Source organism: Numenius arquata, chromosome 1 (genome assembly GCF_964106895.1).
Source record: "Numenius arquata chromosome 1, bNumArq3.hap1.1, whole genome shotgun sequence".
Lineage (NCBI taxonomy): Eukaryota > Metazoa > Chordata > Aves > Charadriiformes > Scolopacidae > Numenius > Numenius arquata.
The window spans coordinates 67610501-67638485 of record NC_133576.1 but is presented as its reverse complement, the minus strand read 5'-3'; the positions used below and the strand labels follow the sequence as shown (position 1 = coordinate 67638485).

General features: G+C 37.8%; 1 protein-coding gene across 1 annotated transcript in view; it reads right to left on the bottom strand.

The window, feature by feature from the left end:
• Positions 1-27985, bottom strand: part of HERC2 (HECT and RLD domain containing E3 ubiquitin protein ligase 2) — a 119139-nt gene that overhangs the window by 39138 nt on the left and 52016 nt on the right. The window contains exons 27-57 of the mRNA XM_074168238.1: positions 27265-27479; positions 26233-26365; positions 25996-26123; positions 25678-25873; positions 24938-25074; positions 24260-24433; positions 24047-24183; positions 23812-23963; positions 23144-23335; positions 22172-22359; positions 21481-21673; positions 20685-20867; positions 19964-20148; positions 18056-18203; positions 17767-17963; positions 17303-17533; positions 16498-16633; positions 15791-15934; positions 14691-14833; positions 12777-13044; positions 12482-12624; positions 10479-10577; positions 10189-10357; positions 9951-10076; positions 9102-9210; positions 8812-8951; positions 7059-7249; positions 5119-5224; positions 4858-4949; positions 4089-4264; positions 3478-3589 (exon numbers count right to left, since the gene is read on the bottom strand). Of these exons, the coding sequence (XP_074024339.1) occupies positions 3478-3589; positions 4089-4264; positions 4858-4949; positions 5119-5224; positions 7059-7249; positions 8812-8951; positions 9102-9210; positions 9951-10076; positions 10189-10357; positions 10479-10577; positions 12482-12624; positions 12777-13044; positions 14691-14833; positions 15791-15934; positions 16498-16633; positions 17303-17533; positions 17767-17963; positions 18056-18203; positions 19964-20148; positions 20685-20867; positions 21481-21673; positions 22172-22359; positions 23144-23335; positions 23812-23963; positions 24047-24183; positions 24260-24433; positions 24938-25074; positions 25678-25873; positions 25996-26123; positions 26233-26365; positions 27265-27479 (4943 nt within the window). The remainder of the gene's footprint in view (positions 1-3477; positions 3590-4088; positions 4265-4857; positions 4950-5118; positions 5225-7058; positions 7250-8811; positions 8952-9101; positions 9211-9950; positions 10077-10188; positions 10358-10478; positions 10578-12481; positions 12625-12776; positions 13045-14690; positions 14834-15790; positions 15935-16497; positions 16634-17302; positions 17534-17766; positions 17964-18055; positions 18204-19963; positions 20149-20684; positions 20868-21480; positions 21674-22171; positions 22360-23143; positions 23336-23811; positions 23964-24046; positions 24184-24259; positions 24434-24937; positions 25075-25677; positions 25874-25995; positions 26124-26232; positions 26366-27264; positions 27480-27985) is intronic.

Here is a 27985-nt window from a genome sequence, read left to right as displayed (position 1 = left end):
ATAAGATCTGATATAAACAAGGATTTTTTCCTTCTAGTAAAGTTTTCTTGAGAAAACCAAACTCAGTTTTGAAGAAAGGCACAACAGCCAAATAAACATAGTTAAAATTGTCAACCAACACACTTCAGATCAGCATATGGGAACACAAAAACACAACTGAGTTTTTCAGTAGAAAAATGCTTTAGCAATGTGTATTAGAGATCAACTTGGGGGGAACTACAAAAAAAAAAAAAAAGAGAGACCACGAAACATATTTTCCTCCATTACTACAAAGAAGTCTTTGATCAAGCTGCATATATATGTATAGATCCCTTTTCAAGTGTTTTACATCAACATACATTCAAACTGGCATAACCCCTTTTATAATAAAAGTATTTAGTTATGTATTTTTATGCAGCTAAAGCAATAAAGTTTCTAGCAGACTCCTTCATTACAGTATAATGGAAAAAAGTTTGAAGGACATCTGAAAATCCTTACATTAGTTTTTAAATTATTATCCTAATTAATCCATTTATGCATTTAATAATATTAATAACTTAAGACCTCAAAGATAAACTGTGCAAGTTCATGTCAGCCTGTTTTCTCCATTCAAAAAAGTTTCATCTTTACAGAATTAGTTCATATTTATAGAGGTATCTGTCGGGGGTTTTTTTCTCCCCTCATTTCTTCCATTGAACTGTCCTATAGTTCTCCCCTTTTCCAGGTGGAGGGGAAGCACTTCAGTCAAGCAGAGCCACAATTCTGCCTTCAACATGTTTAGAGCAAGGACGATCCGAAAACTGCGCTTCTGCACTGAAGCCTTAAAGGCTTTATGCGCCAATAAAATACATGATCACAGAATCATGGAATTGTCTAAGTTGGAAGGGACCTCTAGAGATCATCTAGTCCAACTCCCCTGCTAAAGCAGAGTTGCCTAGAGCACATTACTCAGGACTGCATCAAGGCGGGTCTTGAAAATCTACAGAGAAGGGGACTCCACAGCCTCCCTGGGCAGCCTGTTCCAGTGCTCTGTCACCCTCACCATAAAGAAGTTCTTCCTCATATTTGAATGGAACTTCCTATGTTCCAGTTTGTGCCCACTGCCCCTCATCTTATCACTGGAAACCACTGAAAAGAGTCCAGTTCCATCATCCTTGTAAACATAGATAAGGTCTCTCGTCAGCCTTCTCTTCTCCAGGCTAAAGAGCCCCAGCTCTTTGAGCCTTTCCTCATAAGGGAGATGCTCCAATCCCTTAATCATCTTTGTTGCCCTACGTTGGACTCTCTCCAGTAGTTCCCTGTCTCTCTTGAACTGGGGAGCCCAGAGCTGGACACAGTATTCCAGTTGTGGCCTCACCAGTGCAGAGTAGAGGGGAAGAATGACCTCCCTCGACCTACTGGCCACACTCTTCCCTATGCAGCCCAGGATCCCATTGGCCGTCTTGGCAACAAGGGCACATTGCTGGCTCATGGAAAGTTTGCTATCCACCAGGACTCCCAGATCCTTCTCCTCAGTAGTGCCTTCCAGAAGATCCACCCCTAATCTGTATTGGTGCCTGGGGTTCTTCCTCCCCAGGTGCAGGACCCTACATTTGCCCTTGTTGAACCTCATTAGGTTCTTCTCTGCCCAGCTCTCCAGCCTGGTCAGGTCACTCTGGATGGCGGCACAGCCCTCTGGAGTGTCGGCCACCCCTCCCAGTTTGGTATCATCAGCGAACTTGCTGAGGATACACTCCGTCCCCTCGTCCAGGTCATTGATGAATACGTTGAACAGGACTGGGCCGAGTATTGACCCCTGGGGGACACCGCTGGTTACAGGCCTCCAACTTGACCCTGCTCCATTAATTACAACCCTCTGAGGTCTGTCACACAGCCAGCTCTCAATCCACCTCACTGCCCCCTCATCCAGCCCACACTTCCTTAATTTTCTAATGAGGATGTTATGGGAGACAGTGTCAAAAGCCTTGCTGAAGTCAAGGTAGATGACATCTGCTGCTCTCCCCTCATCCAGCCATCCAGTTATAATGTCACAGAAGGCTATTAATTGGTCAAGCACGATTTACCCTTGGTAAATCCGTGTTGACCACTTCCAATAACTTCTTGATCTTCAATGTGTTTGGAGATGACATCTAGAACGAGTCGCTCCATTATTTTCCCAGGGACAGAGGTGAGACTAATTGGCCTGTAGGTCCCTGGGTCCTCCTTCTTGCCCTTTTTGTAGACTGGTGTGATATTTGCCTTCCTCCAGTCCTCAGGCACTTCACCTGTTCTCCAAGACCTCTCAGAAATGATGGAGAGTGGCTCAGCAATAACATCTGCCAGTTCTCTTAGCACTCGTGGGTGCATCCCATTGGGGCCCATGGACTTACGGATGTCTAGTTTGGCCAAGTGGTCTCTAACCCAGTCCTCCCCAAGAGAGGCAAAGTCGTCCTCTCTCCAGACCTTCCCCCTTGTCTCCAGGGGTTGGGATTCATGAGGGGCAGCTTTGGCAGTGAAGACCGAAGCAAAGACAGCATTCAGCAACTCTACCTTCTCTGTGTCTTCCACCACCAAGGCACCCACCTCATTCTTCAGGGGACCTACATTTTCCCTAGCCTTCCTTTTTTTATTGATATACTGAAAAAAACTCTTCTTGTTATCTTTAACTGTGGTAGCCAAGTTAAGTTCTGCTTGGGCTTTTGCCCTTCTAATTTTTCCCCTGCATATCTTCACTACACCTTGATATTGCTCATAAGTAACCAAACCCCCTTTTCCAGAGATCGTAGACTTTCCTTTTCTCCCTGAGATCCAGCCAAAGCCCTCTATTTAGCTTTATCTCTCTATGATGGAGAATACTGTAACTTTTTTGTTTCCTGAAAGGCACTCTATGGATACAACACTTTATGTTTTATTTAAAACTTAAAGAAATGCTCTCTTAACATACTTTTCAGATTAATGGTATCTTCTATTGATTAAGCATTTGCCATATATTTCCCATCTTGCATTGTATTAAAAATTATGTATAAATAATTGCACACAGGGCTGAAATTCCATTCAAAATACACTGAATTGTAATCAAGTTACACCAATCAAAAGATTAGAATTCAACTTTTTAGTTCTGATTACTCCACCCAGCCTCAGGTACAAGTAATACATAGAAAAGTTCACCAATATCTTCATTTCATGCACACAAACTCAAAGGGAACAGAATATGTACAGTGCTACACATTTTTAGAACAATTAGTTCACTATCATCTAAAACAAATGGTGAAGTGGCTGCTAAAAATCAAACTGGATTTCAGAGTAACAACCAAAATGCATATTTTCTCCAATTTTCCACCCAGCAGACATCTACATGTCTTAACAGTAAAAAGCCATTAAAACCTACTCTTCATAGCTTTTGATAATAAACTTTAACATTCTGATTAAATTTTAATTAATTTTGACTTGTGTGATACTCGTACATTTTACTTTTAGCTTGGTCTGTTTTGTAGTTAAGTATGAAAACGACAAACATACCTTAGAACCTTTCAGCCCTCCCAATTGGTCTTTGTCATTCAGTCCCCAAACAAAAACTTTGGTTCTTATTGTAGCTGCCGATTCGAGCCCAGCTGCCTTCTTCCTAACAAGACTGAACGTATTGAGGAAAAGAAAAAAAAAAAAAAGGCAGTTTAGCAACCTGCATGCTATATAGCATCGGCATCTTTTTACTGTATTAACTGATTTTACAGTTTGGAACAGTTTCAGTACTCAAAGTACACCACCACAGTTAAGCGATGGCTGTAACAAATGAAAACAAAAAAAAAAACCCAGAATGTTTTGTGGAACAGTGGTAAATATACACGTCACATACCAAATATAAACACATCAAGTTTTTAGCTAGATTTTCCACTTTGAGTATACTGCAGAAGCTGAAGAGTTGTACAAAATGCTACCACCTTACCAGTGTGGTAATTTCAAGAAGTTATTTATCAACAGATGACCTACTTATAATTCTGACAAATAAAGATATTGATTTCTCTTTACTACCTTTCAGCCTAATTAAGTTGCTGCTCTTATAATAATCTCCTGCTTGGAATATATAGACACTAAGGTTCTTTATCATTTCCCCCTTGCCTCCTGTTATCTACCTCCCAGTGTTAGCTTTATCATCATCCTCTTCCTCGTTATCAGAAGCAAGGAAAGGGACTGCAGCCAAATCTTCATCCTCTGCACGTATACGTCCCAGTATGCTGAGGCCATGTATTTTGCAATCAATCCCAGAGCTTCTGCACTGCTTGATTGCAATCTCAATATACCTGTGGTACTAAGGAAAAAAAAAAAAAAACCACAACTAAATTACTATCTTTTGGGTCCTATATAACTTTATAAAACATAGGAAAGAATTAGAACTTTTGCTTCAATTTGTCACTTTAACAAAATGAATCTGTAACTTTAAATATTTGGCCTTTCAGTCCTACATAATTCATACTTTAAAATAAACATATGGCCTTATTGATTTGAGAATGATTTCACTTCCAGTCTTCTAAAAATTCATTATGCATTCCTCCTTGCTGTTACTGAAAAAGATCAGAACTACTATCCAAAATAAACTTTATCACCCACCAAATTATCCCCAAATTTAAGTTTATTGGGTTGTCTTCTTCGTTCATAGGTATCTTGATTTACATCAAAAAACCTAAAAATATCTTTACTACTAAGGCTATTATAGAGTTACACTGTGATTGTGGTAAAACTTACCAGGATAATTAGCTTTACTGAACTGCCAGAAATAGCGCTAATTTAGAGTAAAATAAAACACCATGCTTTACTAATCACAACAGTGCTTTTCACCCCTCTCTTGCAGCAAAATATTCTTCTGTTGCCTACAAGAGTAATTCTCACATAAATTTCACTTACTTCTGTACAATCACTGAGAAGAGGCACTGTGGTGTCTGTAGGATTTATATTGATTGTCTTTAGCTCTATAAGGTTATTTAAGGAATTTCCCCCTAGAAAACAAAACATGGAAAGAAAAACATTTTAAGATATGATGTTTGTTTCATAAACGGGCACTATGGATGTTAAATACATGACTATATTAACTGAAACCAGGTAAGTACCCACTGTTGAATGTACAAAAAAAGTATTTTTCAGACTTCTCTGAGAACTTGCACATACCTGAAACTACAACTAAAGAGGGCATGTAACTGCTGTCTGCAGGGTCCACTATCATCTTTAGTCTGTGAACAAGAACATCTGGAAAAATCTCCAAGCGAATCCAGTGCTAGGAGAAACACAAAGAATTTCATTTTCAGACAGTACTCTTAGGACCACCATATGGTTAACAAGAATAAACGTGTGCTGTTTTGAAGAAAGTGTGAAAAACATTTGTGAATGGTACACAATGCATGCAAACTGGCCAAAGGAAAATGACCTTGTGAACTTCTCACCTGTCCAACCTCCAAATACAAGTGAAATAGTTGCAGCAAATGATGTATTTCACCCAAGAGCCACACCACTGAGAAGACTAAGAAAGCACAATACCATTGGAGGTCAAGAAACGGGAGGCAATGTAAATCTTTGATTGGTTACAGTCTGTAGACAACCCAAAGAAAGAGTACTCGGGGATATTCTCTGCATAGCCATCAAGAGAACATCAAAACACACTGCACAGAAGCCTAGCCATAAATGCCAGTGCCTAGGCTAGCCACAGAGGAGTGCTGTGGGCCAATAAACTGATAAACCATAAACTAAGGAAAAATGTTCTATGTTTTTATAAATGACCTGGACACAGGAGTCAAATACACATTAAGCAGGTTTGCTGTTGACACTAAACTAGGAGGAGCTGTGGACTCCCTCATTGGTAGAGAGGTCTTACAGAGAGATCTGGATAGACTAGAGAGCTGGGCAATCACCAACTGTATGAAATTTAACAACAGTAAGTGCCGTATTCTCCACCTGGGACAGGGTAATCCTGCTTATACGTACAAACTGGGGGACAAGAGGCTGGAGAGCAGCCCTGTGGAAAGAGACCTGGGGTTTGGGTTGATGGCAAGTTGAATATGAGTCAACAGTGTGCCTTGGCAGCTAAAAGGGCCAACTGTGTCCTGGCATGCATCAAGCACAGCATAGCTCGCTGGTTGAGGGAGGTGACTGTCCCCCACTGCACTGCACCGGTGCAGCCCCACCTTGAGTACTGTGTGCAGTTTTTGGCACTCAGTATAAGAAGGACATCAAACTACTACAGTGGGTCCACAGGAGGGTCCACAGGAGGGTGACCAAGTTGGTGAAAAGTCTCAAGGGCAAGACTTATGAGGTCTTGATTTGGTTCAGCTTGGAGAAGGCTGAGTGGTGGCCTCATCACTGCCTACAACTTCCTCAAGAGGAGCAGTCAAGGGGGAGATGCTGATCTCCTCTCTCTGGTGACCACTGACAGGACACAAGCTGCATCAAGGTAAGTTCAGATCGGACATGAGGAAAAAGTTCTCCACTGACAGGGTGGATGGTCACTGGAACAGGCTCCCCAGGGAAGTGGTCCCAGCACCAAGACTGTCAGAGTCCAAAGAGCATCTAGAAGATGCTCTTAGTCATATTGTTTAGTTTTAGGTACTCCTGTGAGAAGGAAGGAGTTGGACTTCAGGATCCTTATGGGTCCTTTCCAACTCGAGACATTCTATGATTCTATGCAAGTGAGGGAGTGCTTGGAGGCAGCATCACCTAGCAAGAACACAGGTGCTTTTCATATTGCAACAAACTCCCTTAAGTAAAATATAATCAATGTGATTGTTAAAAAAGTTATCATCAGTTATTATACTGAAAATGCAATTATAACCATTTAACCAACTACAGAATAGAATAGAGAATTACCCTGTGTTTAAAAATCACACAAGTTCCTTATAATTCACATGAAATAATTAAAAAGATGAAGCACAGCTTAAAAAAGAGACATATTTGCTAAGAAACAGTTTTGTGCTTCTGATGTCTGTTTTTACCACTCTTCTATCTTAGATGAGGGTAACAGACAAATATATTTCACTAAGGCAAATACTTAGTAAAGAAGAAGTATGCCTCTTAAGAAGAAAGTATGCCAGAATAAACCTGTCACAGCCTTAAGTTACCTTTCCTTGTGAGCCAGAAGACTGCCAGCACTGCTCACTACCATCAATAAGACGTGAAGCCTGATTTACAGAGGATGAGACATTCAAGTTCTTAACTATTCTTGACCAATCATCCAGTAACATTCCCCGTTGGCTACTATGCCGTCTCTTCAGCTGCTTTCCAGAACGCCCACAAAACACTGGAGACTGACCTGCATGGTTAAATGAAACTTTAAGCATGTACCTCTCAAAGAAAATTGCTTTTATTAAGCCCATAAGCAATGTGAAAGGAAATATAACAAATCAAAGATTTCAGGTATGTAGTCTAAAAGTAAAATACAGAAGCGTGCTACATAGGTATGGTAACTCACACTTAAAGGGCATAGCTCAAGATGTATTTATTTTTAAAGGAGTTTCAAGCACTTTACCTGAGTACGAGTTTTCATGCCTATCATTTGGGTGGGATAGACATATTTTTTGTTCTTACACTTATGATTGATTTGTACCAAGAAACCAAGCATAATTTAGTAAAAAATAAACATTAAAAAATTAAGGAAGATTACTCTCTCCAGAAATGTAAGACACTAAGAGTAATTCCTAAAATCAAATGATAAAACATTACATGGTCGTGCAATCTTCAAACTGACAGAATCCTTAAAAGACTAGCATTCTTGACTAAAGAGTGACTTGAAAGGGTCGTTCCTTTTGAAATACAAATCAAAATTCATGATGATATACTTTGAAATACAGGTCAACCGCACATGGATTTTGTACATCACCACAGCATATGAAAAATGATGAACTAACCCTCAGACATTCCTTACAGAAGAATAGACACAGCTAAGTTACAACACTCAAAAATTCCTAATCTTGCTCAAGAACGAGGTGGTTTAGCAAGTTGCTGATTTCCTCCCTGCAAAAACCCACTTCTACTTCGCCTTCACCGATCTTTGTAGCTTCTAGAAAGCCTGGCTAAAAGAATATTGTAACTCCTCTACTCTATCCAGGACAACGAGAAGGATTACAGATTCACGCCATACTAGCTGTATGACCATATTAACTGATTTCTTCATGGAAAGTCTTTCTTGAGCTTTAGATGAACCATCATACACATGCAATGCACATTCATAATTTCTAGTAGGGAATCAGTTTTATTCGTTTTCCAAACCAATTAGACCAGCTATGTGTAAATATGAAGAGGTTTAGTCCAGAAGTCAGCATCACCTTGCAAATACTAGGGATCAGACTGATTTTTAGACAGGTGGAGAGAAAAGAAATAAAAGCTAGTGTCAGGAAAATGAGTCAACAGCCATCAAACACTTATAGGCAAAATTGTTGAAGAGCAACTGAGGTGTAAGAAGGTATCTTTGGTATTTCAAACTGCACCTGCTGCCATGAGGATTCCATTCACCTACATTTAGGCTGATAGCAAAAGGCAGGAGGATTAAAGAATTACACATTTTACTCTTGGTGTAGCTGAAATCTCAGTTCTGATGAAGAGTTACTGTCAAGTAGCCATATTTTTTAAATTTTTTTAAACACTAAAAAGAAATCTTAAGGGTTGATCTTTTGGTGTAGTCAGCCATGTGCAATTGTAGCAGTGCTATGATCTACTAAAAATGTTTTGGTTGTTTTTTTTTTTTTTTTGTCTAGAGGGTCAGTCCGAACACTAGTTTTCTTATGTTAAGGAGCCGAAATTTAAAACTGCCGTTTCTAAAAACAAATTCAATGCATATCAAATTAATCTAATAAACACTTAGATTCTGAAACTTACCTGGTTCATTTATCCTGCCAAAAGTATGTCGGGTGTTGTGCTTCCTGGTTTTAAAACAGGTTTCACAAAAGTCAAAATCATCACAATTTCTGCATTTGAATCTAGGCCCATTGATAGGAAACATCTGACAGCCATCACACCTGATTTCACAAAAGAACAACGAGTAAATGTATTTCTAGAAGTTTTCATGGTACAAAGTTAATTGTAACACCAGTCAAGATAATGGAATCAGGACAGTAAAGCTAAAGGATAGCCCACACACATTAAGAAAAATGTAAATAATGACTTACGTGACTCCAGGATGAATGCTGGGGACCAGTTCCATTTCTGACAATAAGCCAGTCCAATGAGACTGCTGCGGAAAGTCTACAATGACATCTTTTCCATTGGCACTAAAAGCTATGACAAAAACATGCAGAAAATACAGTGTGTTACAAATCTTTATAAAAAGAAGCAGAAAAGTATATGGTGCAACATCAGAGCAGAAACACGTAATAAAAGTAGCTTTCAAAAGTAATCTTATTTTAATGGAACTACATATTAACCTAATCAGCCTAGAAAGGGGCAGAGGGAAAAGGAATTCTCAAGATTTTTTAAAGATACATATTATCTATTTAAATTCTTTGACTCTGAATTTTTCATATTTTTTTTTAAAACAGCTCCCAAAGGGAAAGAGTACTTCTAAGCCTAGACCTTCTAAGATCAAAATCTGTACACCTTCTAAGAATCTATGTCCCACAGATTACTTCTATAAAATCCCTTACAGTTTGACACTAGCTCATCCCACCTTCTCCTCACTTTCATATGAAGTCTTCAAGCTAGATTTACTTCTTAAAGTAAAACCATTTGTGGTTCATCCAAATTATAAAAGAGAACTACAACGGGAAGCTGCAGAGAAGACCTTTACTGTATGTGAATGAAGTGGCTCAAATAACAAAATAGGGTGCCACAGAGTATGTGTCTAAAAATTCGTCACAGACATGAAATGCATCCTATACTCTTTATCATCATGCACTATTCCACAAAACAGTGTGATAAAGTTTTAAGTGTCTAGAAGATTCTCTCCTTAAACATTGCAGAAAGTCTGTGTGGTTTCCAGTTCTACTACCTCCCCATGCCCCATTTTGAATATACATTACCTTTGACAACTCCCACACTTCGATGAGTAACTGATCCCCATTTGTATTTGGGTGTGGTAACAGAGCTTTTCACACGCACTTTGTCACCTATCTTGATATGAGAGGCAGAACTCTGCGGTGGAAATCCTAGCAGTTGTAAGAATAAATGCATAGTGAGCGGGTTTTGCTTCCCCCAAAATACAACTCCCTTAGTGTATAATTTAGGTTTTTATTAAAAAGCAGTCAGCAGCAAACTTACCTAAAAGCTCAACATGGATATATCTGACCCAGTAAGTACCACCCTTTTGTTGCCAATCACACTGTACGTTCAGGTCATGCAATCCATCTCGATCCAATTTAATAACTTTGCCTACATCTCCTTCACAAACCTCCTCATAGGTTCTGCAGCACCTAACCATCATCCCCACCTAGGGAAAAAAAGACAACAGAATGCCATAGATGCGTAAAGACTTTTACACCAGAGGAAAGTAGTTTTTTTATTTTTATATATATATATATATATATATATCTTTTCATTATCACGCTTACCTGAATATTCTCCCTCACATACACAGCATAGTCATCATTACTTAAGAAATCAGCTCGTTTCTTATAGGTCTGGCTCTCTGTTACAACAGCACCACTTGACTGGAAAAAAAAACCAAAAATAAACATATAACAGTTACAAAATTTGTTCTCAATTCGGATAAATAAAATTGTTAGCAGGGACTGAAGACAACACAACAAAACCAAACACATACAATATCCAAGTTGCATGCCAAAATGGGCAAAATCTTCAATAGGTCAACTCACTATCGGGCTAAAATTTTTGATCTACTTTACTTCAAACTAAAGTTTAGTTTCCAAAATTACTTGCCAAGGAATGTAGCTGCAAATTTTCAACATGTGTGAAACAAGCTGCAAATTGCTTTTATGAAATCTGCTTGCCAAATAAAATTAGAAAATGATTTGTGATTAATCTACTTTGCCGTGCAGATACACATTCACGTTTCACTTCTTAGGGTACTTGTTTGGAGAGGAAAAAAAAAACAAACGAACAAACAAACAATGGTGAATGGTAATCTTCTACCTAAAGTACAGTACCAATTTTTTTTTGTTATATAATACAATGGGATTTAAAGTATTCCCTTAGAAAAACAAGCTGATGAAAAAGGTAGGATTGTAGTTATCAGGAGTGATTCCTTTCAAGATTTGATTAAAAATTTTAAGAGAAATATTGCATTCCATCTGTAATGAGAATTTTCAGATAATTTTGTTCTGTTTTGAGCAATTAATGTTTTTTTATTCAAGGTAATATACAGCAGTTTCTCACTGATATCAGAACTCAATGTCAAGTTAATTTCCTTCAAAATATAATGCATTTCTTTCAATTACAAGATCCCACATGCCAGAAAACTCAACATAACTCCTTAAAAAAAAAAAAAAAAAAAAAGAAATATAGAACTCATTTCATTTCCTTGGCAAATTCTTATTGAAACTGTTCCTGTAAGTCAACAGAAGCCTAATATAAATTCATACTAAAGTCACCACAATTAATAAGCATTGTAATGGATATTTTATCACCAGTAAGTGAAAAACAGTTTTTATAAGGAAAAAGCTAATTTATTTCACTGACATCTTTTTGCCACTTATTCATTAATTCCTCAGACATTTCTTGTATCTAACATACACTCATTTTTTTTCAAGACCAAAGGAAGGGAGGTGGGGAAAAAAAGTAAAACTAAAAAAAATAAAATTATAATTAAAAAAGAGTCCTTCACAAATATTACACTATAGCACTGACTATTTCAGATGAAACTGAGACCAACTGTCAGGAATACTTAGAGCTACCACTAGTGAAATATCTACCTGCATACCACTCTTCCCCTGTGCTACTGTTAAATAATCATGCTGGTTGAAAGAGACCTTTCAGATCATCAAGTCCAGCCATTAGCCTAACACTGCCAAGTTACCACTAAACCATGCGCCTCAGCACCACATCTGCTTGTCTTTTAAATACTTCCAGGGATGGTGGCTCAACTGCTTCCCTGGGCAGCCTGTTCCAAAGCTTGATAACTCTTCCAATGAAGAAATTTTTCCTAATAATCTAAACCTCCTCCGGAGCAACTTGAGGCCATTTCCTCTCATCTTGTTAATTGGGAGAAGAGACCAATCCCCACCTTGTATTTCTAATACAAGCCAGGGTGCTTGGCCACTTGGGCACACTGCTGGCTCATATTCAGCTTGCTGTCAACCAACTTCCCCAGGTCCTTTCTGCCAGGCAGCTCTCCAGCCACTCTTCCCCAAGCCTGTAGCGGTGCATGGAGTTGTTGTGACCCCAGTGCAGGACCCAGCACTCTGTAATCTATTTATAGATCTTGAGTTCTTTCATGACATGCCTTAGAAACATATAGCAAACGTGGTCCTTGCTACTGTCTTGAAAGCTTGGGACAGCAGAATGTCCTTGTACTCTAACCAAGTTTACAAAAGGAAATAATTACAAAATTTGCAGCCAGCTAGCATGGCTCAAGATTTAGTAAATTGATACTTACCACAGGGCAAGCAGCTTCAGCTTCTTCTACCTCTTCTGTTATTTCCTCATCTGAATATTCATCAGACAGAGTATCAGCATCAGAGAGATCCGTAATTTGAACATCAGGGTGATCCAACAACCATCCAACCAAGGCTTCCACTCCTAATACAGAAAACAAACTCAGTTTGTCTCTAAGGGATTCTCTGACATTCTTAAGATAGCATCCAAAAAGAGAAGTAACAACTGCTCCCTTGTACATAGTATTTTAATCTGCTTGCACCTTTCCTTCTAACATCATTAACTAAATGAAATACCTGGTAATCCAGAAGCACTTCCAGAAGTTCCAGACAAAGATTTTAGTGCAAATTCTATGTTTTTCCTAAGAAATCCCATTTCCATAAGTTGAACTACAATGGGGAGGGGTGGAATTGGAGACTGCTTGCGTTTCTTCACTTTTGTGGGTCGGATATGTTGCACTGTGACGGGTGTTGTAGCTTCACTAGAGCTGCAGTCTTCAAACACTGGAGTTGAAGGATGCGTAGACTCTACAGCCAGATACTGGCATACTGCCAAAGCAGCAGCCTAAAGGAGAACAAATCAATCAGTCCATGTAAAACAAGCATATTTAGTATGTTTTCTGTGTATGTGCCTGAAATTAAAGGTTATTTGCCAAAAAGGGTTCAGTGTCACTTTTTTTTTTTTAAACCTGTATCTTAACAGGTTTCAACTTCAATGGGGGTCTGGGGAGGTCCCTGATGACTGGAAGCCAGCCAATGTTATTCCAATCTACAAAAAAGGCCATGAGGAAAGACCCAGGGAACTACATACGTGTTGGTCTAACCTCAGTTCCTGGAAAAATTACAAAGAGGTTTATAGTGGGTACTACTGAAAGACATTTAAAGAATAATGCAATCATCAGAAACAGAAAACAGGGGTTCACAAAGGGTAAGTCCTATTTAACTAATTTGAAATCCTTCTATGATAGGGTCATCCACCTAGTGGACCACGGGAAGACGGTGGAGGTAATTTTCTGGATTTTAGTAAAGTTTTGGATACTGTCTCTCACAGCATCCTTCTGGCCAAGTTGTCCAACTGTTGGATGAGCGGGTTCACAGTGCATTGAGTGAAGAACTGGCTGAAGAGCAGAGCCCAAAGGGTTGTAGCAAACGGGGCTACATCTGGCTGGCAACCAGTCACCAGTGGTGTTCCTCAGGGTTTAGTTCTAGGGCCAGTCCTGTTCAATACATTTATCAATGGTCTGGATACAGGAGTTAGCAAGTCTGCTGACGATACCAATCTGGGAGGTGCTGTTGACTCTATTCAGGGACAGGACGCCTCACAGAGGGATCTAGATAGATTGGAGCACTGGGCTATGATTAATGGGATGAAATTTAACAAGTTGAAATGCTGGATCCTGCATCTAGGATGGAATAATGCAGGGCACAAGTATAAACTGGGAGAGGAATGGCTGGAGAGCAGCCCCACAGGAAGGGATCTGGTGGTGATGGTTGACAGCAGGCTCAACAGGAGTCAGCGGTGTGCCCTGGCAGCCAAGAGGGCAAACCGCATCCTGGGGTGCATCAAACCCAGAGTAAACAGCTGCTCAAGAGAGGTGATAATACCACTGTATTCAGTGTTGGTGCAGGCTCACCTTGAGTGCTGTGTGCAGTTCTGGGCCCCGCAATTTAAGCAGCACGTGAAGGTATTTGAATGTGTCCAGAGGAGGGCAACAAAGCTGGGGAAAGGGCTGGAAGGAATGTCTTATGGGGAGCAGCTACGGACTCAGGGTTTGCCTTGGTTGGAGAGAAGGAGGCTGAGGGACAAACTCATTGCTTTCTACAGCTTCCTGAGGAGGGAAAGTGGAGAGGGAGGTGCTGATCTCTTCTCCCTGGGATCCAGTGATTGGACTCGTGCAAACAGTTCAAAGCTGTGCCAAGGGAGGTTTAGACTGGACATTAGGAAGCGTATCTTTACCAAAAGGGTGGTCAAACACTGGAACAGGCTTCCTAGAGATGTGGCTGATGCCCCAAGCGCATCAGTGTTTAAGAGCCATTTGGACAATGCCCTTCACAACATGCTTTTAAGTGGTCAGCCCTGAATTGGTCAGGCAGTTGGATTAGACAATCTTTATACGTCTCTTCTAACTGAAACAGTCTAGTCTATTCTAACTGGGATGCGAATTAGAAAGATTTATTAGGTTACTAATTAGCAGAAAACACAGACTCTACCTCAAGCTCTTGTTTGTCAAATATTGCTTTCACAGGTGATGGTTGTGTAGCAGCTGTCAAAAGTTGCTGTAAAAGAATCATGGGAGGCTGAGGTCCTTCAGGAGACATATCTCCTATATCGGGAGAGGCAACTGCTCCATCCTCTTGAAACAAAAACATTATTTTAACCAAAACCGTGTAATACAAGTCAATCAGGAAACTTATTCTAGGGCCTACTGGTTGATCAAACATATTGTTATTTCTCCCATATTTCTTCTCCACAGGAATCATGTGTTTAAAATTAAATCATGTGTGCCAGAATCTCTGTACAAAAAAGCAACTGAGAAATTTGTAGATAAACAATAGTTTTTACTAAAATACACCTAGAACATGTCCAGCAGAAACTGCTCACCAGACAGTGAATTTGCACAAGTATCTTCTGAGTTCACCTTGTTACAATAATATTATTATAAAGAAGTCCTTCCAGGAAAAACCACTTTACATAGACAACCAACAGTCTCATTGATCCCCAAAATCATCGTGTATACTTTCTGGGTTGAGTAATTTCTCCCTCTAATACACCTCTTGGAAAGAGGTCCCTATAGGTATTCACTGCCCCTTCAAAAGAGTACACTGTTTTTCAATCAGCCAGCTCACGATTCTGCAACTTTTATATTTGATTTTGTATTCTTGTTGGCATAAATATTCATGTTTATGAATGTTCTCACTCCAACAAAACTAAGCATTTGAAGTAAAAGGAAAGGCAATTGAGAATTAATACTTCAAGTTTTGAAGCAGAAAGAGAAACCAATGCAAAAAACCCACAGAAATTACCTTAAAATTACTTACAACATTAACTATAGGACACTTACAAATTTAGTCAATGCCAATATTTCAAGCTTCAAACACTTGATCCACTTAGTCTTCAAAATGTAAGTTACAAAGTCAAAATGCTTTTTATATATAAGGTTAAAGCATTCCTGAATTTTAATTTTTAATTTTTTGTCTTTAGAGGGTAAACCTAATTTTACCATCCAACTGCCACTAGCGAGGGTTACAGTCACATACTCTATCTACCATCTAAATAAACAGCAGAATACTCAAGCTGCATTTCAGAATACCTGCAGGATTTAGTGCACAATCCTGAACAGCTGGTTGAGATAAGATCTGCCTTAGCGTGTCCTGGTGAGAAAGAAGAGCTCGGCCCGCTTTCAGTATGTACAGCTTTAATTGCTGGCATCGCAGTAGATCCAAATCCACTTGACCTATCAGAAACATTAAGCAGCCATGAGCCCTAGTAATCTCTTGTAATAAAGAAAGGCTATCACTCTTACAACCTCAGTCCAAAAATCAGTTTACATCTTAACTCACTGTGTGAAAGCTTGTGAAATATTGATGATATGAGGCAGTCTGAATAGCACCTGGAAAAGAAGTCTGCACACATTCTATGACCCATGATATTAAAAACACTGCCTTCCTACTTTCCACACCCTGGACAATCATACAGCTGATATATAGCACAGTAAGTGCAGTTGTTATATGTATCCAGTATTTTAAACAGTTCAATACAAAAAGTTGAAACCCAAATCTTATTTACATTTTCTCTCCAAAGTACAAACAGCATTCCACTTACAGTGCAGAGCAACTCATCTCCTAGCTGAACTTGTCTTCTAAGTACATACTATTCAATGTTAACCAAGAAAAAAGGTAGGGTTCCATAAACATCTTTCTCTTATGTACATTTGCTGTTACCAGTATTGTTTCCAGAGTACACCCTTCTATATAAAAACAAACAAAAAAAAACAACCAAAAAAAAGCCGAGCTGTACCTGAAAGGCCCTGATTGGGAGACTTCATTCTTTGTTTTTCTATTTTACTTCCAGCCAGGTTTACTAGTTGAGCCCAAATGGATAGCATAGGTTCAGTGAAAGGCAAATTGTTCACATTAAAAGCTACAACTGGAAGCTAGACAGTGGGAGAAGAACCAGACAAAACAAAACAAAATACAGTTAAGCATTTTCCAAAATTTTACAAAATCATTCAGTAGTTTCAATAGTTATTAACTGAAGTAGAGAAAAAATAGTATTTGTCTTATTGCTCTTGACCAGAAACAACTGAGGAGTGTTTCCATTCCTTACATAGCTCCTAAACCTGTATTTGTACCATGCAATTGCAAGTCTACTTGGTGAAAAGACAGAGTCAGGAGCAAGGAAGAACTGCAGTCCCTGAAGCAGACCAGCCACTTTGACTGTGCTTTCACTAAAGCCACATTATGAAGACTCAAATGAAAACACTGACCACTTTCTACATTAGTCAGCAAATCAAGTTAAGACAAATAAATAAGCTCCTCTCCTGTAAGAGCTTTAAATCACATTGTCATGACTTGGGATTTTACCTCAAGTTAATGGACTTCAGGTCAAATCCCTTCTCCTTTCACTTCCTCAACAAATAAGGACAGGCATTAAAGACCCTAGAGAGGTTCATATGAGTATCATCTTAAATTTGCATTCAGAGCGTTGTATGTGTTGAATGTCAGTATATTTACCCAATGAAGAACAAATATTTTCTTTGCACCATATCAGAGTCATTAATCATACCCTTCCCTGTATTAAAGCCTCATTAAAATGAACTTACTGGTTTTAGTTGATTGAGAGGGCACACTCTACATGTTCGCATGTCATAGAACTGTACAGTAATTTTCCCTTTTGGGGTGATGCGTGTGACTGTGCCTTCTCCAAATTCATCATGAACTACTTGTCCTCCCAGTCTCAAGCGACTGTCTATGCCACCAATCACCGCTAACACTGCCATTAAGCCTCCCACCTCCGGATTCTCGGTGTCAGAGAAGTAGTCGTCCAACACAGCCTAACAAAGAACAGTAAAATTAACTGTAGGGAGAAAACTCAAACTTCTCTCTGCTTTAAAATACAAAGTTAATCACACATACTTCAATTTAAAAATTACAAAACAAATACATATATATAAATAGAAAAATGGTTTCAAAATTAAGCTTAATATTGTTTAAAAACATTTAATATTTATAATTTCAAAATAAATATTGCTATAAAAATGAGCTTATTTTAAAACGTGGAAACTACCCCTTCTGACTGTTTTCCTGCAAAGATGTGGGTGATGGAGGTTAGCTGAGAGTTGATGTACTTGTTTATGAGTCCATTCCACTGGCTGAGCGAGTGGAGCGTCCTCAGCAATGCCACTATCTCTTCTGCTAAAGTACTACTGTGAGTGGCAGTTAGAGATGCTTGGGGCCTGGCCTTTCTCCTTCTCAGAGTAGATTCTGGAAAGATAAAGCAATTGCACAACAGTTATCAATTTAACGCACCCATTTTCTATACATAAAAATAAACCACTGAGGGAAAACTCCTCTACCTCTGAGTAGCGGGATATCTGAAGAACAAGTACTAAGCAGGCTGCCTAAAAATCCAAACAGTTTTTCCACAAGAAATTTCATGTCTCTTGACCTTTCATTTTTATCCCAGGACGGAAGTACTGCTTTCAATAAATGTACAGCAAGGATCTAAAAAGAGAAGAAAATTAGTGTTATTCCATTCTAAGTCACAAAATAGTAAAGAAATTCTCAAGCATATTAAGTACAGAAGAAAGACATTTTAAAAGTTAGCCTTCCTTTGTAGTTCTTTCCATAATACTGATTTCTTTCCGGATGTAGAAATGACAGAGCTACCAATCTGCTGTTCAGTTTGCTAAGGAATACTTTAAAAGAAGTTGTGCCAGTTCAAAGTCAGTAACAATTTTATTGGCATGTTATATTAGTGAATACAACCTGTTCGATATTCAGGACATGAGACAAGCACATACTGGGAAACAATGTAAATGACTAAAACACATAGGAAAAATAGGAATACAGAATGGGAAGGTTTCTTCAGATTCCATACTCAGAACTTAGTACCAAGATGTATTTCAGAATGGAAGTTCACAAGTGTTCTGCAATGAAGGTATGATAATTAAAAATCATGGGATATAAAGCTGAATGATACAAGAAGGCAAAAAGCAACGACAGTGACACCCAAAAGTAGTTACTGCAAAACTGGGGCCTCCAACACAGAAGGAACAGGCTGCCATCTCTAAACCCAGACACTCAGTGCAGGACTGACGAGGAACACGGGGAAGGCGCCGAGCTGCAGTATCAAAGAGCAGACGGGGCTGCACACTCTGAACAGGAGTATTCCAGGTTTTGAGCTTCCTCACCTCCTACCCAGGAGACCAGTACAATAAAAGTGACCAAGAACAGTGAAGATAACCTCTCTCGTAACCGTCTGTCAATAACACATATTTCTAAAACTTCAAGGTCTTGTTTTTTCCTTATTAAGTTAGATGCTGGTAGATGAGAAATGCTTATTTCTCTCGAGTATTCCCTGAACAGCACAGATGACTAATGCACTAAGTCCTGAATGACGACAGAAGTCTCACCATATTAAAACAAATTGGCTGGAAGATCACACAAAAACGTGTGATCTTCCTGGAATTTGCTGGAAGATCACACAAAAATGCAAAGGCCTTTATGGTACAAGTCTTTATTAAAAAATGCTGGTGTCTTATCAAGGAAAAGATTAAGAAGATCTTTTGATTCCCAAGGCTTAAAACTTAGAAGAGTTATTGCATAATAAGGTTGCCTTTCAATCTCATGTAAAAGTCACTATAAGATGCTAAGGAAAGGTAAAAAAAAAAATCCCAAAAACCAAACCAACCACACACAAAAAAAAAAAAAAAAAAGAAAAAAAGAAGAAAAGAAGAAAAAAGAAAAGGCAGAAGGGGACAAGGGACATACAATAACAAAAGAAGATGCAAAGATGCAGCTTCTTAAGAAAGACTGTAATTAAAACAATAGTAACAGTCTACTACAAAAGGAGGGAAAGTTGATAATACACAATTTGATAACTTTAACATGAAATTGCACATTTTTCCTAAGCATCTTTTTGGTATTCTTTTCTTTATTCAACTTCTAGGAAATGTTATATGGGAGTTTCCTGAATACATTTTTGAAACACTGTTTTGTTCTCTCACCTATGCAAAACTTTCAGGCTCTCAATAGAACAAGGGAGTCTGTAGTGCCCTGAAGGCTCAAAAAACTTACAGATATATATTTAAAACACTGAATCCTAAATATAAGAAGACATGTTATCTTTTTTTCAATTAATTAAAAATTGACTTAAGGACATTTCCCATCTGTTTTTTTAAAATAGGCTTTTTTTTTTTTAAGACAACTAAAGTCTACTAAATTAATTGCCTATCAAAGTAATTTGGAAATATACACATTACCTGTCTCTGTAGTGAAGCAGCAGTGAAAGATTCATGCCCCTCAACAATTTTCATTAGCAAAGTTATCCACTGAGATGTACTAAGAGTGCTGCACATCTGAGGCATGAGTGCTATACTTCGAATGAATCCCAACGTGCACCAACTCCTATGCTGTTCTTTATAAACTAATTTATTTGGCAAGGAAGCTAAAAACAAAAAGATATATACATATAACAGTTGACAGCTACGTATTTCTCTATATACTACATGGGGCTTTTTTTGACAAATCATACTGTCTTTACATGAACTATTAACTTCAATTTAGAGTCTGTAATTAATTTTATTAAATATGCCTTTAAAACAATACTTAAACTTACACTGTTTCCTCATTTTAAAGTAGTTAGCATTATTTCTGAAATTACAAAGCAGCTATGGAAATCAGTATGACATCCAGTCATACTGTTCTCCTCAAAAAGACTGTTAAAATTTATTGTCTAAGCCAACTATAAACATACACATCCCATGCATTTCTCCTGCTTTTACTGCTAATGTTCTAAGAATGCTCAAGATCACTTACGTTGCTTTTGCTAACAATTAAGATTTTTAAAAGCTCTGAAAATGCATTTTCTAGCCTTTGGCCTTAAAGGCTATAAACTAGTCACAAAAGATTTACAAAGCTACAAGACAACGAAGCACAAAACAGAAGCACACAGCTGAGTCAGACTGTTTCTAAATAATATACCTGATTTATCTATTGTTCCACTCTCCACAAGCATACGGAGTAGACCACACAAAGTCCTAGTAGCGTCACTTTGCATGACTTCAGCATGGACGCCAGCAGAGAGACACAGTGTCTGCAACAGGTTCACTGTACTCGTAAGCATCATGGAAGTAGGGTGGAGATTCCTTTCAACTTGTTCTCCTTCTGAAGGGAGACACAAAAGGCAAAGGAACACATTAATATTGAGTTAATCTATTTCACAAAGAGTTCTGAAAAAAACACGATGTGAGGTATTTGTTGTAAATATTTTCTCTAAGATTATTTGACATGAAGAAGATTCCTTATTTCCAACTGCAAGAGCAAAATATAAACCAGGTATTTTATGAAGACATTTTAAAGTTATTCTCTAGCAGTACACAACTCAAGAGAAATACCAAATGCAGTGCCAAGAACAGGGAAGCATCATGACTAGATGTCAAATTAGGCCATATAAAAAACACACTTCAGAATGGCATTAACATATGTTAAAAAGTATACCTCCTGCTATATGTAACAAACTATTTCAGTTGGATAATACTGTTTTCTTTGGCCCACAAATACGCAACAAATGTGATACCATCCTTTCTATCCTCCTTTTTCAAGGTAAAGCTATCTTAAGAAAGATTGTGGTCAGGAATGTACATCTATTAAACTAATCTTTCTTTGACGGAGCATTTTCTCCTGTGAAAGAAGCTTTTTCATAATATGGACTATCAATTTTGGAATTCAACTAAAACCTGGCCTCCACTTTTATTAAAAAAAAAAATTGCTTTTTTACCAGAATCATCCTCAGTGTCGGAATCCTCTGTTGTGGGCTGTGTTGCTGGCGGCGGCTCAGCTAGTTTGAGATCGTATTTCCCTTCCTTCCCCATTCTGTAAGAATTTGTACTTCCAGTGTCCCACTGCACTCTGATCCAGCCATCTTCCCCCAATTCTCCAATCACGCGACCCAAACCTGGAGGGGGTCCATCCTGACAGAAAAAAGGGGCTCAAGTTACACAATGAACAACACTAACTCATATCCAAAGTTCATAAAGTATTAATGCAATTGCTCTTTTTTGCTGCTAACTTAATGGTTAGGCAACAAACATTCAATAATGTTTCAAAATCCAGCATAAAGTTGGAAAGCATTTCACAATCTTCAAAAGAAATCACCCCAGTAAAACGCAGCAACGCTCATGTTTATATTTATTTTCCTACATAAGTGCCATACACACCTAATTGGAAGTGTACAATATTGTAGCAAACATTCATTTCCTGTTAAATCATGAATTAGAACAGCCTCACTAAAAAAGAATTTTCATCTCCAAAAATGAAGTTTAACAAATAATTAATATATTTTATGTTAATTCTCCAAGTCTTTGAAAATTAAAATTACCTTTAAAGTTTGAACATAAAATTCACAGACAGTCCACTAAATAAAGACTTTAGATTTTAACACACCCAAACCCATATGAAAGAAATTGTACCTGATCACCCCATTTCCAGTCTACCCCTCTCACCACTCTGGTACCAATTTTCATCATGGCTGCCAGTTCTGGTCCAGAAACAGGGAGTTGAACAGGTGTAGTTTCCTTTCTTGACTCTTCTAGGACTGTGGCAGAAGCTCCATGAGAAGAGGTAATCATGTCTTCTTCAATGTTGTCAGAACTAGGTCCTAAGAGAAAAAACATGACAAAAAATTTAAAAACCAGCTACAAGTTTTTATACGTACATTTGTCACACTTAAACTTTCAGGTACATAAGATTTGCAATATAAGAGCAATAACAAATAGGAAAGCTGCCTTAACAGGTGACATGAGCTTGCAGGTAACTAGAATATAGTGGTTTTGAATGCACATGGCTTTCAATACTTGTTTGAACAAAAGTAAGTGACAAATAATAGAGACATCACAATGATGAGTCTAGCTGCTAGATAGTTCTAACAACAGAATGTTTTTGGAAAAACTTCTTATAAGCACTCCAGTTCAGTACCAGTTACGAGAACAAATATTTGCTAATATTTAAAAAAACAGGAAAGAAAAAGCAGGCCAACTTGAATCATGGCAAAAAAACACCACAAAGGCAGCTTTGACCAAACTGAGAACGGTTTTAATAGCTACAACAAATGAAAGGGAGCAGGCACTTTTTAGTGCTTCCATTTTAATTTTATTTGTAATGTTTCCACCAAAACTACATTATCACACCTACGTTCCAGCAAAGATGGCCAAAGCAAAGGCTTTGGAGAAAATCCTGAATGAATAAAGGCTATAGTCAAACTAACTTTAATCTCAATTGTGCTTTAATATGTGGGTTTTGTATCAGTGGTAAAGGTGAATAGCATTAAGTACTATCTTTAAGCCTTAAAGTCATTCTGTAGTTTGGGGACACCAACAGGTAAAACATACAGGAGATTTATAAAATGTGCTTTCTTCCAAACAAGAAACCAGAAGATCTCCTACCTATCAGCCGCAGCGTTGTTTGCGTCAATGCCAGCATACCAGAATTAAGGAGGAGGCTCAAGGTATTAGCACCGTGTTGCAGCGTCAGCATGTTGAGCATGACCAACAGAAAACGCGCTTGTGGAATAGTCCCAAGACTTGGTCCTGCTGGATTCTCATTAGTAATTGTTTGCAGAGGAACAGGCTGCACACCTAATTCAAAAGTAATATAAATATTACTATATATATATATATAAAGTAATATAAATGTCAGCTGACATCTGGGAGCTACAATAAAACAGGTTATAGATTTGTTTGATGGCTTAAAATATTTTTTTATTCCCTGCTTGACTTTAAGAGCTTACACACTGAAGTTCCAAGAAACTTCTTATAATTTAGATTTTAATGGTAAAATGTTACTGATGAGTAATCAATCACCTGTTGCTGGGATACCAGCAACATTCTCTTAAAGACTGAAAAGTGAGTTAAGGAGGAACAGGAGGGGAGCAGAGGAACAGGAGGGGAGCGGAATGACACATGGATGGACAGAAAGTCAAAGTGTTTCGCAGCACAAACCAAGTAAACTGATTTTAGGATACCAATTATTGGGAACTTTAAAAAAAAAAAAAAATCAATATTAATTTAAAACAGTTTTCCCCCCAAGCCAACAACAACAAAATGAGATTCACCTAGTTCTTTAAATTTTGCATTAGCATCTAGCAAGATGTTCCGGACATTCTGAATAGCCCACGCATACAACTTTCCAAAAGTTACTTCTAACAGCATTCTGTTAAACGGTGGTATCAGATCAACATCCTTCAAGCAGTCAGTAAGAGGTTCCCTTTGCAGAAAAACAACAACAAAAATAAGTTGTTTTTTTATTTAGTGAAGAATTGTGAAAGCCATAACAACAAAAAGTTTTACCCTATATTGGCTCCTTCTGGAATAAGCCTCTGCCATCCACAGAACATAGCATACTGTACAGATGGGAGCAAAAAATTTTTTGCTGCCAATTTCAGAATAGTATCTATTCCTTCCAGACGAACTTCTGCTCTTTCCAACTGCAAAAGAGAAAAAAAAACTTGTCATACTTATGTAAACTGCTAATACATGCAAGCCCATTTTCATCTATTTTACCTGTTTTAATAAACATTTTCTCATTTTCTCTACATCCACTGGCTCCTCTTTAAGTGCAAATTCAACAATGGTGTTAAGGAGGGCAGACTGTGGATACAAGCCCTGGACATTTTGCTTCAGCCATTTGTATTTGTGGACACCTGTAACTGTACTCAAAAGTGGCTGCCACTTATCCTGAAAAACAGTAAGGTAGCACGTTAAAGCAGATTTTAAATTACCAAAAATGTAAGTTATTTCATGAAAAACCATGTCCAAATATAAAATACTTGGAGGGGGGGAAAGAAGGAACTTCTTCAAAGCCATGAAAGAGCTTAGTATTATTTATAACTCATTATCTTGTTTAAAATTGCTCCACAAAATTTCAAATGTATTAATATTCAAAAAAGAGGAAGTAACCCATCACAACCTTTTATTTTGAAATGAAGCTTTATATGAACACTTCTAAGATTATTAGTACTCTAAAAACTAGAGAAGGTACATACTCTAGATATGTACACAGTACACACGCTTATTTTTAAGAATTAATCCATGTTTCACTAAAACAACGTGCCATATATGTATCCCAAACTCCCATTATCAGAATATTAAATGCCAACTTATAGCAATCATGCTTTAGGTAATATTTTTTTCCTCTTGTTATTTTTATTCACAAGATTGATTCAAAATCTTATAGCCTACCTTGGGTGATTTGATTGGTATGGGCCTTTTCTCGATAGGTACAGGACTGTGAGGTACCACACAGGATTCTTCTAAATCACTCTCTTCGTTTCCAAGTTTGGATTCTTCCACATCAGCGGATTCAGATTTTTTTGGCACTAGGAAAAAAAAAAAAAAAATTTTCTCATGTAACCTGTAATATTTTACAGTGTCACATTTTAGTTTTGCATGATAACCTAAGCATACAGAATGCTTAAGATCTGCCTGTAATACAATGGAAATGTACCCCTGGTGAACTCTATGTCCAACTATTATCAAATTAGCTTTAGTAGTATCTGCAATACGCTTTTATCTTTAAAGACCAGCTTCAAAACCACTTGAGTGTTTGTTCACCACATTAATTTATTTCCATTTAAACAGTTCTTTGACTACACTGCTTTAATAAAACATGATTTTTAGTAAAATGCCACTTCTAGTTAAACTCCGCTAAAACCAATTCAGAGGGACTGATATTGATGGATCATTTTTAATATGCTGGAACAGAAAGAAGCATGCCTCACCTAACCTTGGCTCTTGTCTGCCTGTTTTTGCTGTAGGAACTGACATGTAAGCATTGATTTAGAAAACTTCATGAAAATGCAGCAGAAAGCAAAAAGCTTTGATGCTTTAGCTATCAAGAGTCTCAAATATAGAGTAACAGACCTTGGAATTAGATTCATTTTCACAGTTTCAAAGAAAATACAACATTAACATTGCCTTACCTCTTTTTTTCCTTTTTTCTCTGATTATTTTCTGAGCTACCCTCCGCCATCGGGGCAAGGAACTAAGAAGTTTAAATTTAGACATTATAGAGAGATCATTGCAAACTGCAGGACGTAGCTCATTGAATAAGAATCTCAAACGTTCAATGACAGGAGCACAAACTTCCTTGTAAGAACGTCCTTGTTCTTGATGGGTCTAGAAAAGCCATTGAAAGATTAGGTTACTGTTTACTATGCAATAAAATGAACGATATACAACTTTTTAATACAACACTTCAAATAAAAACTAATCTAAACTTCAGCAAGTAAGAGGCTTACCTTAATCAGTGAGCATTTTGCTTGGTAGACAACACGACACACATCCACTACAGATTTTGGTAAGGTTTTGTGCTTTACCTGGTCAACTCCAAGGGTACCAGGATGAACAAGAGACAGTGCTACGTGACCTTAATGGGAAAAGACAAACTCTGAATATACATTTCCAAAATCATCCATAGCAGAGTTTAAACTGGTCCAAAACGTATTCTGGGACAGCTATACCACAAGCCTACCTACCTAAATCTTCATGCTTCAGAAGACAACATAACAACAAACGTCCTACTTCTTCCACAGGATGCTCAGGAGGGAATGTGATTGGTGTTGTTAAGTGACACTGTTTACAGTATCTCTCTATTTGACACAAGAAGTCCTACAAAAAACACACAACAGCCTCTATTTAACTTTGGTTTTAAATACAGTGAAAGGACCCAAAATACTGCAGCCAGCATTTAAATAACACTGAATAACCTCCACAATCTGAACTAACATTCAGAAGTGACATACAACACACAATATGCACTATTTAATACACAGCAGTTATAACCAAATACTACAAAGAATACCCTGTATCATTCTTCTTGTACGAAGAGCAACATTGCTCAAGGAACAAAGTTTCTACTGCTTTTATCTCTTCCTGAGATAGCCACGTCACCTAACACTATTTTTGTCTTCTCCTGACTCATCATTATGGCTATTCTAGCCTCCCAAAGACTTATTTGGGGTTTTTTGATAAAGGAACTGAACTCAAGGGGTTAGAAAATCTGAAAGTATTACAGAAGACAGTGATCAATGTAAATCATAGAGGTTTTCATAACATCCACAATTCCAATGAGGTGAAACCTGAACCCCAAGGCACAAAGGGACTTTAAGACAAAGGCATATATGCACCTGACACAAAACACATCTGCTTTGAGAAAGAAAACTCCGTCCTAGTTCAACTGGAGGTAAGCAGAATCTGTCAATGCTACTAAAACTTGACATGAAAAGTAACGCATAATTAACTTTTTTTGGATAAGAATACATGTAAATTTTTTAGTCCTCCCACTCAAATTCAAAAGAAGAAACCGTACTGTTATGATATTAAGTGAAACACACACATTTTATCCATTAGTTGTATTCAACCACTCCTTCACAAAAAGTAAGTTTGAAATAACTTTTTACAATTGTTTTTTTATAACTTCTGGAGAATTTCCACCCACAAAATTGTTTCAGGCCACCACTGTCTCCTTTCAGCAACATTTTTTGTGAGGAGAACTACTGAGGGCTTACCTTCACAGTGTGATCCTGAATATTATTATCTGCAATAGCTTGGAGAAAAGGTTGTGAATGGTCACTCAAAGTTAATCGATGTGTGTACAGTTTTGCTTTATTTGGGGTAGTGTTACCAGGTGAACTGCAATGGTCTTCATCTTTTTCCTCATTGTAACTGTAATGAATCTGACTAGTTTGCAAGCCTCCAGAAAAGATAGATGACTTCAACCATTCTAAAAGAAAGAAAAGAAAACACAAATGTATATTCTGATGAAAGATTAAGCTATCGAGACTCAACAATTCCCTCAAATACAATGTACACACTCAAAAGAGAAGGTTTAGCAGCTCTTCCATTTGCTGCAACTTTTTCGTAGAAAAAAAGGGGGCTGCAACTAAGGAACAATTAAGCAACAGGACAGCCATCACTGTTTAGAGATAATAGGACCTTAGCTAGTTTTCTATGATTAATATTGAATTATACCCTCTATTCACCAAACTAAGATACCCAACAAAACAGAATCCAACATCAGATGCTTCAGGCACTCTTAAATGAACACAAATTAGTGAGGTAAGCGATACAGTCTCCTTTCTCTTCCAATATTCTCTCTATCCTGTGTATTACAAAATTCTGGATATTTAACTGTTCAAAATTATCTAATCCTTATTTAAATCTTGCTAAATTTTTGGACCTCGATGAGTGTGTTAATTAACGTCAAGAATAAAGAACTTCTTCAGAAGA